This window comes from Canis lupus, chromosome 6 (assembly GCF_011100685.1).
Source record: "Canis lupus familiaris isolate Mischka breed German Shepherd chromosome 6, alternate assembly UU_Cfam_GSD_1.0, whole genome shotgun sequence".
NCBI classification, from domain to species: Eukaryota; Metazoa; Chordata; class Mammalia; order Carnivora; family Canidae; genus Canis; species Canis lupus.
This window is the reverse complement of record NC_049227.1, coordinates 44,567,367-44,584,228: the sequence shown is the minus strand read 5'-3', so window position 1 is coordinate 44,584,228 and position 16,862 is coordinate 44,567,367. Positions and strand designations below refer to the sequence as shown.

The window sequence follows — 16,862 nt, the reverse complement described above, 5'->3', positions numbered from 1 at the left end:
ACCGGACACAAAATAAGTGTTCAAAACTAATTTTAATTTTAGGATTTTTTTCATAAAGTATACTTGTTCATTATTGGACATCTTTGATTGTTATAAAACTTATTTCTTAATGCTATTTTTGAGTATGTCCTAATTTCCAATGATTTTTTTTTCTTTAAGTAGTAAAAGAGCTATATGGATGCCAGTTTCTTTTCTACTCCAGATTAACATCATCAAATTCTATTTCATATAATAAGATTTTCATGTCTCCTGCTGGGTTGCTTGCCCTAGAGGCCCTCTAATTTTTTAGTGTCGAAATGTCAGCCAAACACAGGACTTTTGCCAGTCCTATGATTCTTATTTCATATCGGCTTTTTCTTATATGCATGCATACATGCTTGTGTGTGTGCGCACATACACACATACACACACACGACTCTATGTGGTGCACCACGAGTCAGTTATTTAAGAGGAACACTTAGGATATGCCATATCCTAATACAAAAATACGAAACCTAAGAAGTATAAAAAGAATAGCTACAGTCTCTGAACCCTCAACATCAACTCTTCAATGGCCTAGAAACACCATGCATCTTGGATAATCTCTTGATTTAGCAGAATCTCAGCAGCCAGGATCATTTTTTAATAGGAAGGTCAGTTCCTGCCTACTCTTAGCAAAAGAACTAAAAGAACTTTATTAAACCATGAAATTATAAGATCTCCCTTCACAGACAGTTAACCCATCATTCAGAGGACCCTAAACTCGGAAGCATATGACTTTGGAAGTCCTGAATTCTGGAGCATCACCAAGGCCACATTTATAAGGAGCACATAGAGCCAGGAGAGAAGAATACAGAGCCCCAGCATTCTAAAATAGAGCTGTCCCTATAATGTGCGAGACACATCACGTTTCCCTATGCTCATCACTACAACAGACTCGGTGGAAGCAGAAGTAATGACTCTTGTGATTACACTTTATTCACCATGCTTTCTAGTGGAGACTCAGTGTGTTTTCTTGGGAGATATATATATATTATATATAATATATATATATCCATATAATCTCAAAATGTTTTCCTTATTTCTCTACAAAGCTTGTGTTTTCTCTGTAAGACATCTTTCTTCTTCTCCCTGTTGATCTGCATTCTATTTTTGATAGTATTCCCAGTATCCTTTGAAGTTCTTTTCCATCTTCCAAGTAGATAGCAACTCTGTCCAACTTTGTGCTTCCTTATGATTCACTTGATTGTTATTGTCCAGCTCGTGAATAAAAGTATTAAGTAAAAAAAAACCTCTTTAAATTTTTGATCCGATCCCTATGGATTAACACACAATATTTTTTATATCAAGATGCTGAAATCTCAACAGTCAACCTTTAGGAACTATAACTCTAAGAAAGATACAATATCGTCTATGCCTCTGCTTCCTGAGGTGGGTTCTGTGACCCTTTACAGAATTTCATGGCCAAATAAGTTTGGAAAATGCTGTAAATTATAATGACTCTAAGATACTCATATTACCTTATTAAAAACATTTGAGAATCCTATAGTAAAGTATTATATTTTGCCCTGTGTTTCCCAAACTTAACTGTTCATGGAACACTTAATAACTTTCTATAAAACACTCTTTCGGGGACCGACTACTCGAAGCAATTTCTACAGCCTAGTGATAACAAATGTCATGAAGAAAGACTTAGAAAGCCCATCCAGTTTCTCTGTATACAATCTTTCACTTTCTTCTTACCTACACAGTCTAATATTCTTCAAAGAGAGAAAATTAAATTGTTCTGACATTGACATTATTTGTTTGTTCAGAAATCCAACTTGAATTGTTACACAATATCTAGAGCTCCTCTGAGTAATGGAAAGTAATTTGGTGATCATTCTATTATTTTCTCTAGGATTAAATTCACATTGACCAATTTATATTTTCCCAGGTGTGCACATGTGTGTATCATTATCCAGACAGTTTCCTAAGTGCTTTACATGCATTTAGTTCATTCTTAACTCACAACACTCTTATAAGGTAGATGCTATTAGTTTCATTTTATAGATATGGAATCTGCTGACTGCTGAGGGCAGATATCTTGTTTAAGGTTTCCAAGACTAGTCGGGGTGAAAGGGAGGATTTAAACCCACGTATGTCTTGACTCCAGGGACTGCACATTGCACTATATTGCTTCTCAGGTTAAAGTTCAGTGACTTCCTCTATTCTCCACGGGGCTAGGAACATTTTGACACCTGTTCAAATAAGCCAGTCTTATCCAGAGACTCCACTTCTGCCCTTGCCTTAAATTTTTCGAGCTCTCCACCCCCACCTCTTCTCAGTCCATGGTTTTCCCCTTGTCATTTCCATCTATTCCTGTGGTTTTAGTTCTCACTGATACTGGTTTAATAGTAATCAGTCATTACAGCCTGGCATCCTTCTAATGAATCCAGACTGATTTTTCCAGCTGTTTACGAAGATCTCAAAGTCAACATGCTAGATACTAGATTTATTCCTTTCTCTAATTGCCCTTCTCTCATCTTTATTTTAACTCTCCTTTTTCAAGGCTGCCCCTTAAGGCCAACTTCTCTCTACAGCTCACCTAGATCCTCCCAGGCAAAATCAATTGCTCTTTGCGCTCTAGATTCTTGATAGTGTATGTCCACTTACAATTGGTTGACTTTCTATAACCAAAATTGTAATAATAATAATGGCCACTTCTATCAAGTTTGCCATTGACTTTTATAGTTTGTGAAGGGCTTTAAGTGCATTCTTATGTTAAATCCTTATACTAGTCATCATGGGGTATGTACTATTTTTATCCACATTTGACAAATAAGGAACCACAGCCACACAAAGATTAATAAGTAAGTTGTCCCAAGGTCCCACGGTGAATGCATTACAGAACAAGACTTAAACTCAGATCTATCTGACTTAGAAGCTAAAATGTTAGCAATTTAAGAATAAGACCATACTGTATTCCTGGCCTTTATAAATATTTGTAGAATCAACTATTTGGTGAATGAGTAGGTAAACCTAAATAATGCTGTAATGTGCACATGGGTACATTGACCTCCCATCCATCTTCCCATGTCTCCTGGAATGTGTGGTCTTCACAGCTCAGCAGCTCTAACACAATGGTCTTCAATCTCCTACAGGAAAAGTCAGCTATCTTGGAGGAAATAAAATGGGAAAGTGACTCACATTTTTTTCATGGGTGTTCATGGCCCATCCAGCCATCTAGAGATGGCACATTGGCTGACTGATCTTCACAGACCTCCCCCATGGCATTCATGGCCTCAGTGACTTGAGCATTCTCAGGCTCTGTCCACCAGCCTTTCAGGCTCAGAACCCCGATTCTATCAGCACCTTAAGAGAGTACTTTCCTCTCAGAGCCTTATTTGTGTGAACCAAGCTGCTGGCCCAATATCTAAAACCAGAATACCAAATTATTCTTGTATAGCATTAATCCACAATCCTTATCTGAAGCTCACGGGACCAAATATGATTTGAAATTCAAAATTGTTAGGATCCTAAAGGTAGTACATATATTATAGACATATATTATGTCCATACCCACAGCACAATGTAAGGTAGCACCATTTAATCAAACATTTTAATATTTCAGCAGCAAACCCATGATTATTCTCACCTCATACCCCTTCCAGTCAGGTTTGGCCACCAAATTAGCTCAGAGCATGTTATGTTGTGCTGCCAGTGATTTTTTGGGGGAGAAAAAAAACTTTTAGTTTTTAGAACTGTTTTTTTGTTTTTGTTTTTTGAAGATTGGAGAGAAATACAACAAATTAAGAGATTATAGTATGGAGTAGTTGTTAGAGGCACAAGCTCTGAAACCTGGACCTCTGGATTCAGATCTGTTTCCTTCCCAACGGGTAGAGACGATCTTGGGCAAGCTTTTTGTGTTTGGATTTCCCCCCTCTGAAAAATAAACCTGAGTGCTGACCTCAGAGGATTGTCATAAAAATTAAATGGATTAATACACATAAGGTATTTAGAACAGAGGCAGGCACATAGTAAGCACACAACAAAGTGAGATGCTACTGTCATTATAATTTCACTGAGATCTAACACGTCGACTCATCCCAGCCTGATGAGTAAATTCTCTCTGTGGAGACAGCAACTATATAGGGAGATAAATTGTGTCCAAAACCCAATTTATGCATCCAGAATATGAGATAACAGTGATGGTATTCAGAATATTTAAGTCCTTATGACCAGTGTATTCTCTGCCTCGTAATTAAGACTCTTTGCAGAGCCAGATAATAATCAGAAGGTTGTTTGGTGAGCATGGGATCAGGAAATTTAAATGACTTTAATGCTAATAACATGAGGCTGAGACATCCTGACGCATCCATCTTGCCACAGAGTCAGCCTGCCTAATGCCAACAGAACACTGAAGGTCTGAAAGCTTTCAGGTCACCCTCCCCTCTTCCTGAGACAATGCTGGGCCAGCAGTGCTACCATATGCCTCAAAATGCTCCTCATTCTAGGCTTCTCCCTTCTGATTGGCTGTTCTCCCATTCTTCAGATATGTCAATAGGCTACATCAGGTTGAGGTCACCTCTGCCAAGTCTGTCACATACACTCAGGTCCTAAACCCCTTGTGCTCTTGTAAGATGAGTGTACCTAACTTTGATTGGATCATTTATATGATGGTTTCATGGCACAATTCTGTGAAGGCAACTTTATTTCCTTCACCTTCGAGCTCCTAGTAGACAGCTCACTGTACCTCCTCTCAACACAGTGGGCTTCTGTGTTGACCAGGGCTAGAAGGACATTGGAAGCAATTCCTCCAGGATACAAGTGAGGCTGCAGAATGGTTTGTCCCTCATCACTCACCTCTTATTCAACTGGGTTTTTGGAGTTATAGCTTGTGATGGCTGCAGCCTGGCTTCTTCTGAAGATCCAGTCATCTGCTTGATAGGCTTTTTTCAAGCTATCTATCACAATAGTGGCAATATTTCCTCTCAATCTGAGGCATGCCAAATCTGTGTCCCTTCTGATTTCCTCGATGAAAAGCTGCTGACTTTGCATTGATTCTCAGAAGGAATTACGACTTTTGGCACTGCATTAGTCTGCTTCAGAAGATTAGGGTGTTTGTTTTGTGGCCTAGCTATGCCCCCTTTAGCCCTTTACTTAGTGGGAGGGTTAGAAAAATCACAGGAAGAAGGAGAAGGAGAAAATAATTATATAATTCTACTAAGTGCTCACCCTTGCAGCAGACTCCCTTTAAAACGAACGTTAAAATAAATATAGGAGTGGGGAGGGCTAGTTAAGGAGTCAAGTGCCTACAAGCCGAGCACCTTCTAATTTTTTTTAGCACATGAAGCTCTTCGGCTTATTCAACATGTATGTGTATCTCTGACTGAAGCAGCATTTCTCTTCTAGAAGAAGCAACAGTATTAAACTCATAGACCATGTATTGAAGAACCTTCTGGTGAAGCTCATGCATACGTGTGCTTCATTTCCTCAGTGAAAGCTTAGCAGTGTTTCAGTAAACAAGAATTAGGAATTACCAGTTCCAATGTTGAATATAAAGGTGTTGGCTTGGACAAGGCTCTTGCTTCTCTTTGTGCCTTCAGTTTCTTCTTTTGTAAAGTGAAAGGCTCCATGAGATTATTTCATAACTCCCTTTCTGCTCTTCATTTTTAAGTTACTCTTTCTAAATCAGCTTACCTGGTCTCATGCTTCCTTTCTGTCCACCTATCATGTATTTATCTTTTGCAAGTATTTTTGAGGTTGTTTCATAGATGGATTTGCCCTAATGAAGCTTAAATTTCAGGATTCCTCACTAGAATCCTTCTAAACTTTAAAAAAAATGACTTTCATATATAATTTTGTATTTTAAAGTTAATATTCCTTTTCTCCCAGATTTGACTATGCTTTAGACCCACAACATCTGGATTTGCCCCTGGGTGGCTTAGGGAAAAAGAGAGATACAAATAAGAGTATCCAAATAGGAGTTTAAAAGGAGATGTGAGAGAAGGAATAGAAGGAAAAGAGCCAAATATGAAATGAGTTTACCCAGTTGAGCACCAGGTTGCGTTTTGAGCCTCTGCTCCACTTTCTGGAAGGCAGAGTCGTGAGGGGCATCTGTACATTGTATAACTCTGGCTACCAGAATGGAGGAAATGTCCAGAAAGAACAAAAATTTCCATTAATACTGAACTCTGAGAAATGTTTCCGTGGAACATTTTATATGGGCCAAGATCATACTATGACCAAAAAGTATTTTCACTGTGATAGAAACCTTCTTGGAAATAAGTGACAAAGTTTTGATCAAATATACATTGAACAGCTTCTTCTGTATCAGACATTGTCCTGAGCAGATTCCAGAAATACAGACAGGAATGAGGTGTGATGATTGTCCCTCAGAACTCTCAGGCAAAGACACAAACAATTACAAATAGAAGTTGGTCAGTTTCTCAGGGAGGACTCTACAAGGGGTGTGCAATCACAGGGAGTGGCTAATCCACATCAGAGAGATGAAGAGGAAGGGGAGAAATAACTTCCGAGCTCAATTTTAAAGGTTAAAAAAATATATTCTTTACATAATGCTTGTCACTTCACAGGGAATGTTAACTGCCAACATGTGTCTAGACAATCTTCCTGAGAGTAATGTGACTCTCCTTCCCATGGTTTACAGGCACTGTCTCTGTTTTAAGATGGAATTGTGTTCATTGATTCATCCCTTAGAGACCCCAAAGAAACCCAGCCTTTCACGAAATGAATTGTAGCCTTGTCTTATTCCAGAGGCATTTGGAAGACTTCTCCTGGCTTGCCTGTAGCCTTTGTAATGGATGTAATAGGTTTATTAAAATCTTTAGTTGTCTGTAGGGAATCAAAAACAAGGTGTTTGGATATTATAATAAGGAACATTTGGAAAAACCATAACATTTGAAAATATACTAATGGACATCCCCTGGTGTTCAGTTATTTGCCACTTCAAAAATCTTTATCCTGATGAAAAGTTTAAAAATCTTTTCAGCAATTGCCATTTTATAGCAATGGAATAGAAAGTGACTCACCTGGCAACACCTCAAAACACTGTGAGCCACAAAAATGAGGAAGAGGCTGAATTTTAAGCATCCAAAATGTTAGGTAATAGAAAACATCTTCATGAGGAAAATAGGATCGTATAATGGCCCTGCTTGGCGAGCTTTGTATAGCTGCAGTGAACATTCCTCCCTGTACTGGCATCCCCAAAGGAATTGAGACATTTCTACATCTTTCTAAAGTATTCAGCTGCAGCAAGTACTGCATCAAATAGTCTTGCAGGTTTGCTCTCCATTGTGTCTGGCCAAACACCCTGAGAACTTCGCCTTGCATTATGCATGGCCCTCTAGCTCCGTGTAAGTTTGAAAATACCAAAAAAGTCTCTTCCTGCCACCCTAACTTCCATCCTCTTTGACGGATTACAAAAGGCAAGCGGTTCCAATAGAGCAGGATTTTCGATCATGGGGAAATTTGGAGCTTCTGCAATTGATACTAAAATTATGATGCTGCCATCATACCTCACTCAACAGAGGATTTACAAAGAGGAAAAAAAGGAAAGATTCGGTACCAAGTCACTGTCACGCTGCAGCAGACAGTCTGCTGACGTGTTGGGTCAGGAATTCAGCAGTCCTTTGAAGAGATTGCATTCAGCTTGAAATGCAGTTCAGAGGGCAGAGCTAAAACACAGAAATGGAAATTCAGATTTCCAGTTTTGGTTGAAGAATGATCGTAATTAAGCTGAAGCACTATAAACTCTGTGCTTTAAAATCAAGAGATTTTTAAATGTATTTAATAACTAAAGATAAAATTTTATTCCTTCCAAGGTTTTAAAAAAAATCATGGTAAGCTTTAATCCCTCTTTAAAGCCCTCCCTTTAAAGAAATAGGAAAGTAGCTCTTGGTTTTAAAGAACAAACCTAGAAATCTCTGAGTAAGGTACAATGATTAAACAAGTTATGTTAAATGTTAAATGTTAAAACAAGCAGAGGGCAGTTGTTTGAAGATAAATACGAAAATAGAAGTTTAATGATTCCTACGTTTACCACCTGTTAGGAGTACACTCCAGTGATGTGGAGAACAGGCCTGAACAGCTCATTAACAGCTATCACTTATTAGCTGTGTACCATGTGTCAGACATTTTTATGGATTATTTCATTCAATCCCCCCCAGCAGCCCTATGCAGTAGATATTATTAACCCCTTTCAGGTGAGGAAATAAGCATAGAGAGGCAAGGAACTTGCCCCAAATCACCTAGCTAGTCAGTAACCAAGCAGGACTCTCACCTGGTCCTGTCTGAGTCCCATCTCCTGCCCTCCTTGGCACCACTACCCAAATATAGTGAAGAAGATGTAAATCTCAGACTCTTAATCAGCGATATCTATCATAGTGTTGCTTGCTTGGTGAACCAACTATATTAATAATAGTAATCTGCAGCAAAGATGGGTATAATACACACTACCTGCCAAGCAGCAGTTTGAGTGCTTTGCATTCATCAATTTGTGTAATCCTTGCAATAACCCTCAGAGGTAGAAAATCAGGCTACGGAGAGCATAAGCAACTTGCCCCAGGTCGCACAGTCAGTGAGTCTAGGAGCAAAGCTTCAAACCCAGACAGCCTGGCTTCTGTGCCCCTGCTCTTGGCTAGGAATTTTCAGGGGACAGACTAAATGCCCGTCCACATTTGAACCAAGTCCACTACACTCTAAAATGGTCCCACCACCTTAGCACAACCTGTAAATTAAAGTGGAAGCTGGGAAAATGGATGAAGTCCATGATCGATATGAACAGCCTAATGTATTCTTGAATTATTCTGCTCAATTAAGTTTCTATTACACACTTTAATTCACATATCTGACAAGTAAAAGAGGACTAAAAATGATGGTTATGTGAAATTAATCAAATAAAGGGCCAAATGACTTTCAGCAGCCAACCTATGCATCTCATAACACATTTAAAGAGATCTAGTGCATTTGTGGGTATATTTGCACAGGTCCACTTAGTGTATATTTGGCACTCTGTGCCCAGAACATAAGCCTCGCTTAAAATCTGTTTTGCACCACATACAAACGTCCGTTAACTTTACAGGCAGGCACAAAATGTTTGATGTCATGAAGTTGTCTTGAACCAGCTGTTGATTGAAGTGGAGCATTAGTTTTCCAGCCCTGATAAGTTCAGGAGTTCTAGAATGAAAGCAAAATGTTTTTGATGGATGAATACAATCTTGCTTTTTCTGTGCATATTTCCTAATGATCTGAATGCTATTAAGTGTTAAGTTTCTGAGATTTGTATTTAAGTTAAAGATGGCATGTATTAATAACTGTCTAACAGTTTTTCTTTATTGTTTTCTTTCTCTCTGCAGGTATCCCCAGTATTTCCAGTATTGGTAGTAAGTAAAAAAAAAAAAAAAAAAAAAAAGAAAAGAAAAAAAAGAAAAAAAAAGAAAAAGAAAAAGAAAAAGAAAAACCACCAAACCAAGTCTAGGCTAGCTTTGTTTTCTTGTTGAGCTCCTAAGATCTATTTTCCCAGTGTCCATTTCTGATGTAAGAGGGTATTTTCTTTGTGGATTGAACTGTTGTTCTCTGCACAGATATAGTCAAAGCACAGATAAAATAGTCATCGCTGTGTAACCTCGCTGGGGACATGCCAGCACCACAGCTCCCCCGACTGCTTTTGACCAATGAAGCCACCTCTCCAGAGGTGCAATTGCTTAGGAAACCATTTCTCATTTAACAGACATATAAGCCGTCCTATTTACCCATACTTAGTAACCCACAACAAATTGAACTTTCTCCTTAGGACTGGATGGATTTCTACCGTAATTTTTAAAAGCAGAGAATGAATACCAATGAATGCTTTAGGCATATTCATTAGAACCCAGTGAAAACGCCATGAAACCAGAGGGAGGGAATTTTAGTAATTTATTACATGCCAGTTTTTGTGAAGGCCTGAAAGAGGCAGGTTGGTGATCATTAGTCTTTCTGGGGGAACGAAGGGAAAAAAAAAACAAAAACAAACCTCGGTATGTACATTTCTCCCTATGAAAATACAGTGATTCATCTTTTCCTGACCACTTAGGCTTAAGTTTGATAGAGAATGGGGTATAGAAAATATATACAAAATTTAGGAATCCAACTAACCAGAAATTCCTGCAAGAAATCTTTTAGGAGAAATAGAAGCAGTTGAAAGAGAAGTCCCTCTTCAAGCTTCTTGGAACATTTCTCCAGTCCCATTGCAGTGTCCCTTCTTCACCCATAAAACAATGACACTCCAACACCAAGCCTGAGGTGCTCATTCAGGAAATGCCCCCCACAGCTTTGCAGAGCAGCATCTCACATTTCTGTATTTCCCACCATGTCTCTCTGATGGCTAAGTCCTTCGCAGGCTGCTGAATCACCCATTCAGACAAAGAGCTGAGGAGGCAGAGATTACACCCTGTAAGTGATCACTGTGGTCACCCCTCGCAGCCCTCATCGTCGTGGGTGCTGTGGCACCCAGGGTGACTGCGTGCGAACAGCCGTTGAATACCCAACATCCATCCTCAAAGCAGTACTTGATAATTTGGATAAAACAGCTTCCCACTTCATATAAATGCACCGTCAGGTCTTCCACTTTGTAAATCAAGCCAGTTTACTTAAGCTCGCCAACAGGCCTGGACGCAGATTTGTTAAGCACGAGCCGTGTGTTAAATGCCATGAAAATCAGCAGCTCTGTCAATAGACGTAGCGTTCACAACCCTTTAGATACCAGCCTAATGCTACCAGCCTGGCCTTTCTGGTCTTGTTGAAATGGCACCAGTTCTACAAACTGGCAGGTGAACCTTCAGCTCTCATAGTGTCTATGTTCTGCTTTAGTATTTCCCTGGCATTTGCCTAAGTGTGTGTGTATACACACACACACACACACGCACACGGCCCACAGCGGGCTCCTTTCAGGCCTTGACAATCTCATTTATGTATATGCATTTTAGGACGAAAGGGAACCAAATGGTAGCCAGCAGAGACAGCTCATTGGAGGCCGCGATGGCCGTCTGACCTGTCAGATTGTCAGAAATGGATGGATGGAAAGTAGTTCTTGGGCGCTGGGTGTGTTTCTGTTCGGAGTGTCAGTCGTGTGTTGCATGGACCCTCTGACTGTACCGCTCACTCCCCATCTCATCCGGCCGCCTCCACCACATGCCCCATGTCTGAGCATCAGCAGATGTTGACCTTTTACACACTGATTCAGGAAATTCCAGTTTTGTTTTGCTTCATTTTATTTTGAAATCAGTGGTGACCCGAAAGGATGCTGTGTTGTGCCTCTAGGAAAATTTAACTCCTTAATACCTCACCAAACCTTCTGACGAATAATGTCCTAATTTGTGACCTGCCTTCCTTATGCCTCTGGCTGCTCTGCTAGGATGGCAGTGGGAGTCCCCTCAGATTTCTCCAGCAAATAGGACATAAAAGCTGCCAGGATGTTCCCAACATCCCACACAACTGGCTTGCCTATTGCTGGCTTTAAAGTCGAGAGATTTACGATCAAGCCATCCAACACGAGAGTATCTTCTGGGCTGCTTAAACAGCATTCGCATGTTCCTTCTTTGTGGGCTCATAAGGCGCTTGTTGTATGCACTAGTGGATTCCTTTCCTCTCCAAAGGGCAAGAATTCATGCTAGATGACTCGCTGCCTATTCCAGAGGGCGCAGGAATGGGCTTCCAAGGTATGAGCCAAAGAAGAGGGAGTCGCTTGGATTTTTAACTAAGTTTGGGGGTTCACCAGGGCTTCTTCCTTTATCCCAAAGAAGGAATCAATGAGCATAATTTCGCCAAGTATATAGACAATGCCATTTTAACAGTTGTAACACCCCCGAGGTTCCTATCATCAAAGCATACCGCAAGGAAAGTGAATGATACATACTTTTGATGTAAATTATTGATGTATGTAACCATAAGTTGACATACATATACTATATACACAATAACTGAGGACTTCGGAGCCCTAGGAGATTTCAGTATAGGTCTCCAACTGTCAACACTGTAATTAAGGTTCAAATGCATGGACAGAGTGGTCATCCTTTCTGATCATCTGCTAAAAATGTTTTTGAAACAGATTTCCCATTAAGGTCATTTGTACCTGCTGTTGTCTATTTATTAGGAAATGGGTTTCCCAATCATTTCTAAGGTACTTGATTTAAAACTTGGTCATTTTGATGTGCTTTGGCCGTGGCTGAAAAAAACTGGTGATATTGTCAGCAATTAATGAATCCCAAAATAGATGTATAGTCATTTGAGCCTTGTGATCTCTGTTTTTACCTAATGTGGCAGTAATTCATTCAGGCTTCATTTTTTATATATATATAAAATGCATCACACACTTAGAAGTAAACATTCATGATTTTATCCAAGTGAACATTTGTTGATGTTGATGATGCAAATTAATAGTCGGTTTGGTGTGGATGTTTTTGCTAGAGTGATAAACTAATCATTACCTTCTAGCATATGTTATCTGATCCTTAGTCCCGAAAAGCAAGCGATTTCACTAATTATGTTAAACAGTATATTTTAAAGACCATAATTGGAAGACAAACTGGCCTAACGTGCAAATAGCTTTGTGTGGATGCTTATCACTTAAGAAAGCAGGTGACAGAGGAGTCAGAGATGAAAGGTAGGCCAGCCACTGAAACGAAAGATCACATCAGGAAACACCATTTCAAAAAACTTGGCATTTTTTTTAAGTAAATAAAAGTATGTCTTGGAATAGCAACGAAAGAAGAGAAATGTAAACATTCTATGAACCCAAGTATGCATTATTTCTTTAAATTCCTTTGAAGTGATTGAGGTCATGATACATAAAGCATAGAATATTGATGGAGGTGTTTGGCTGTCCCCTCCTGTCTACCTCATTCCATGAGAAAGAGTGGTTCACTTCAGGGAAATATTCCATTTTCTTGTTTTCCCTTATAATGAGCATTGCCTTCATCGTGGAGTTAAAACTTCATCTCTAATTTGATTTAATTGACAGGGCTGTTAAACAACGGAAATGCTACCCACAGGGATCCATCAGCCTGTCGAGAAAGCCCAGAGATGTTTTCTTACTTGAAAATATTTGATGCCAATTGGAGACCTTATAAAGGTTGTTTTCCATACAGCATCCAAATATTTTTGTTCAGTGCCCATTTACTGTAGGAACCTGGATCGTGAGGAAAATAACAAGGTTAATCATTTCCCCACCCAAGGGTTATTAATAATCATGTTGATGCTATCCAGAGAGCTGCTGAGTTTGTTTGTTTTTTTCCCTTTGCTTTAATACTTCTAAATCCCCCCAAATAAAAGTTTCATTTGAGTTGCCCTTTAACTAATTAGGTTTTATATAATGAGGGAAAAAATGATCAGGCTAGTGTAGCTATATGGCAAATTGCATGGTGTGCTACATTAATTTTGAACTGTTTGCTGATGTTCCGGAAGGAAATCTCAGGTCCCAGGTGAAATGCCTTTGGGACTTCTGTTATATCATGTGCCCAGTATCCTCATCACAGATCCATTTCATATTTGTGTGACTAGCATTTCACATTCACGAAACCTTTGTGGTTATCCTAAAACTGAATGAACATTAGGACATAGCTACTGCTTTAATCCTGAAGAATAAATAAAATATTACAGTGAAGGAGAGGCAAAGATCCTCTACCTAAAAAAGGGGGAAAAGGAGATGTTTAGTAATATTATCAACAATTGCTCACCTTGAGCAAATGGACTTTTTTCATATGTTAACCTCTTCCCAGGTGAATTTAGAATGCCAAGCCACTTTTTAAGTGTGAGCTGCTATCTGTACCTTTGCTGTTATCTCTGTGGGGGGCAACTGGAAATTCCTAGCCAAGGCCTTTGAAAGACCCCATGATGAACCTTCAAACATGTAACTGTGAACTCCCGCACTAAGTGTGTGGGTATCATTGACATCTTCTTGGAATATAAATAAGGAGCTGGCCAACTAAGTGCTTCACTTCCTGGGAAGAATTAGAGCTTTTGCTCAGAACTGGAGGGAGATGTTCCCATATGTCTATAGAATTCCATTTTACAAATGATGAATCTGAGGCTCGGAGTGGCCTAGTAACTTGACCAATATAATACGACGAGAAAGGCCCATTTGACTTCACAAAAGTTATAACGTTATACCAAATAGAAGAGGTTAGAAAGAAAAATTCTAGATTTTATTTACTCTTACTGCAGACTCTTTCCAATCCACCACACTGCACCTTAGGCCTGTTGATCCTCAAATTGATCCATTTTTGTGCACAAAAATTTAGTGTCCTGGAGAAAAACGGTTTATTTTCTGGTATCTCACTGTGTTGTCAACAGAAGTTTCAAACATCTTGTGTGAGGAGAGGAAGTAGGGGACTGCGACCCTCCACCACACTAATATATGCCCTTCCTCTACCATTACACATCCTCAGTACTCGGAGGAAGAGGTAGAAATGGAGAGATATCAAGTATATTATAGAACATGAGACAGTTCATAAAATTTGCTATGCAAATTGTGAAACATGTTTGTGCATATTGTATAACAGTGAAAATCTAATTTTTTTCTTTATTGAAATAGCCACCTACAGCAAAAATAAAACACTGTGTGCCATCTCAAGGACAGGCCTATCAGTATCACATGAAACTATATCTTCCCCACCAGTTTAATGACACTGTATTTCTGAGGGTAGGCAGCTTGCTTGTAAAGATGGTAAGATTATTTCCAAGGTCCTAGGGACTTCTTCTGGAGAGCTTTAGGATTTTCTATAGATTCCTTTCTAGGTATCAATAATGTTTCTGGATTCCCTGAGTAACAGCAGCAGTAGCTATATAAACCCAAAGGGACTTTGTGACTTTGCTTCCATCTGATATTTTCCTCACTCATTCCCAGAAGACGGATGTTTCAGGAAGGTTCACTAACATCCCCTCAGCAATGGCCTTTCATACCCATGGTGGCACCCAGTTTCCCACTATGTTTTAGAACCAAAAAATTATGTAAAAATTAGTATTTTGAGGAAATGTCAAGAGTACCATCCAACATCATCCTTTTACAGATAAGGCGACTAAGACTTAAATGAATTGTCTAAGTCATCTGGACAGTGGCCAATGCAGGATTCCAGCTTAATGTCTGATATCCAAAATAAGACTTCACATTCTACCATGATATTAGAATTCACCTACCTTCTCATTTGATGAAACTTTACTACTTAATAGACACGTTCATTTTGACCAGGTCTGCGGCTTCCATTAGCAATATATTTCCTTTCCCTAAAATGCAATACTTGCTTTATTTGCTCAATTTTGTGAGTGCTTTTGAATTTAGATGATTGTAAGACTCAAGAAGATCACTTTTTTATCTTGCTCAAGCTGTGCCTGCGAACTTGTCATTTAATAAATACAGGGCAACCCTCAGCCAAAAAAAAAAAAAATCCCTTTCTAAAAAAAAATTTTTTTTGGAAGATCATGGTCACAATTTACTCTGTTTTTAAAGGGTGCCCACAACGTGAGTTAAAAACCCCTACAGTTCATGCGAAGGGGGTGCCATGGATGATAGAAGACAACTTAATATTCTAAAACAACCTTACCTCTAAAGCTTTCTTGATGTGAATAAAATTTTAGCCTTCCGCTTCAAACTTGCTTTCTAGTTGATCACTATGGCGTCAGCGATAGATAATTTCAGCAATTCCAACATAGTTCTCTCCAACATACAGCATTGTTTTCCCTGGGGCACAGAGGAGAAACATTTCCTTCCAAAGTTTCACTTTCATAACTAGAATCTCAGTGCTTCTGATACATGAAAATGAGTTTGAAGTGCCACAACCAAACTGTCATACAACAGTCTTCTGAATTCTCTCCCTCGTGAAAAGCAAAATTCAGATAAGACATATTTGATTCGTAGTTGAAACGATGTGCTTCTAAACTGAAAGAAACTTGCAAATTAACATGTTATCTTTAAATATTAAAAATTAAATCTCTTCCACAGTATCCCAAAATAACTTATCTTGCTTTCTGAACAATAGTATTAATCAATGGAGGCCCTAAAACTGGATTATCCCCTAAAGTAAACTATTATCTTAAGTGAGCTTTTGTCCATATCAGAATCATTCAGGTTTGGGAATAATTAAGACTGCAACACATAGAGGGAGCACATTAGTTTCTCTGCTCCAATTCAGCAAGAACTGTTAATACTACAGGGGCGCCTGGGTAGCTCAGCCAGTTCAGAATCTGCCTTCAGCTCGGGACATGATCCTGGGTCCAGGAGGGAGCCCCGCCTTGGGTCCCAGCTCAGCAGAGAATCTGCTTCTCCCTCTCCCTCTGCCCCTCCCCACCACTCGTTCTCTCTCTCTTTCTCAAATAAATAAAAATCTTTTTTTAAAAAAAGAACTGTTAATACTCTAGTAAGCTGATTTTTATTACAACAGCAGCCACAAATGGGAAGAAAAGAGCTACACTTACTGACTGCTCACTACAGTGTCAAGCAGATACTAACTCACTGAGCCTTGAGAGCAACCAGCAGCTAATGTCATCATCCCCATCTCACAGATGACAAAGACCAAGAGAAGTTAAGGAATTTGTCCAAGTGATAGAATTCAGCTTGACTTCTACTTACATTCACCATATCTTTTTAAAATCTCCTCAAAATAGATATTTTCTAAACTTCCCATGGTTGTGCTTTGAAAACTTCAACAGTGACAATAGTGTAATAGCATCTGATGGACATTCCAGATATTTTGTTTCTTTTTTAGGGAGAGAGTTATGGAGAATGTGATTATGGTCCCTGTACTCCTCGAGCCAGTCAAGGAGATCGTTGTGATGAGTCTAGTCCATTTCCCCAGATGTACTGTGCTAGCATCCTTAAGAAATAGGGATTTCCATAAAAGGCTATTCTT

The 16,862-nt window shown here is 39.2% G+C and overlaps 1 protein-coding gene across 1 annotated transcript in view; it reads left to right on the top strand.

Moving 5' to 3' along the window:
- The window catches only part of NTNG1 (netrin G1), a 317,109-nt gene that overhangs the window by 237,563 nt on the left and 62,684 nt on the right, over nucleotides 1–16,862 (top strand). The window contains exon 5 of the mRNA XM_038538947.1: nucleotides 9,339–9,365. Within this exon, the coding sequence (XP_038394875.1) occupies nucleotides 9,339–9,365 (27 nt within the window). The remainder of the gene's footprint in view (nucleotides 1–9,338; nucleotides 9,366–16,862) is intronic.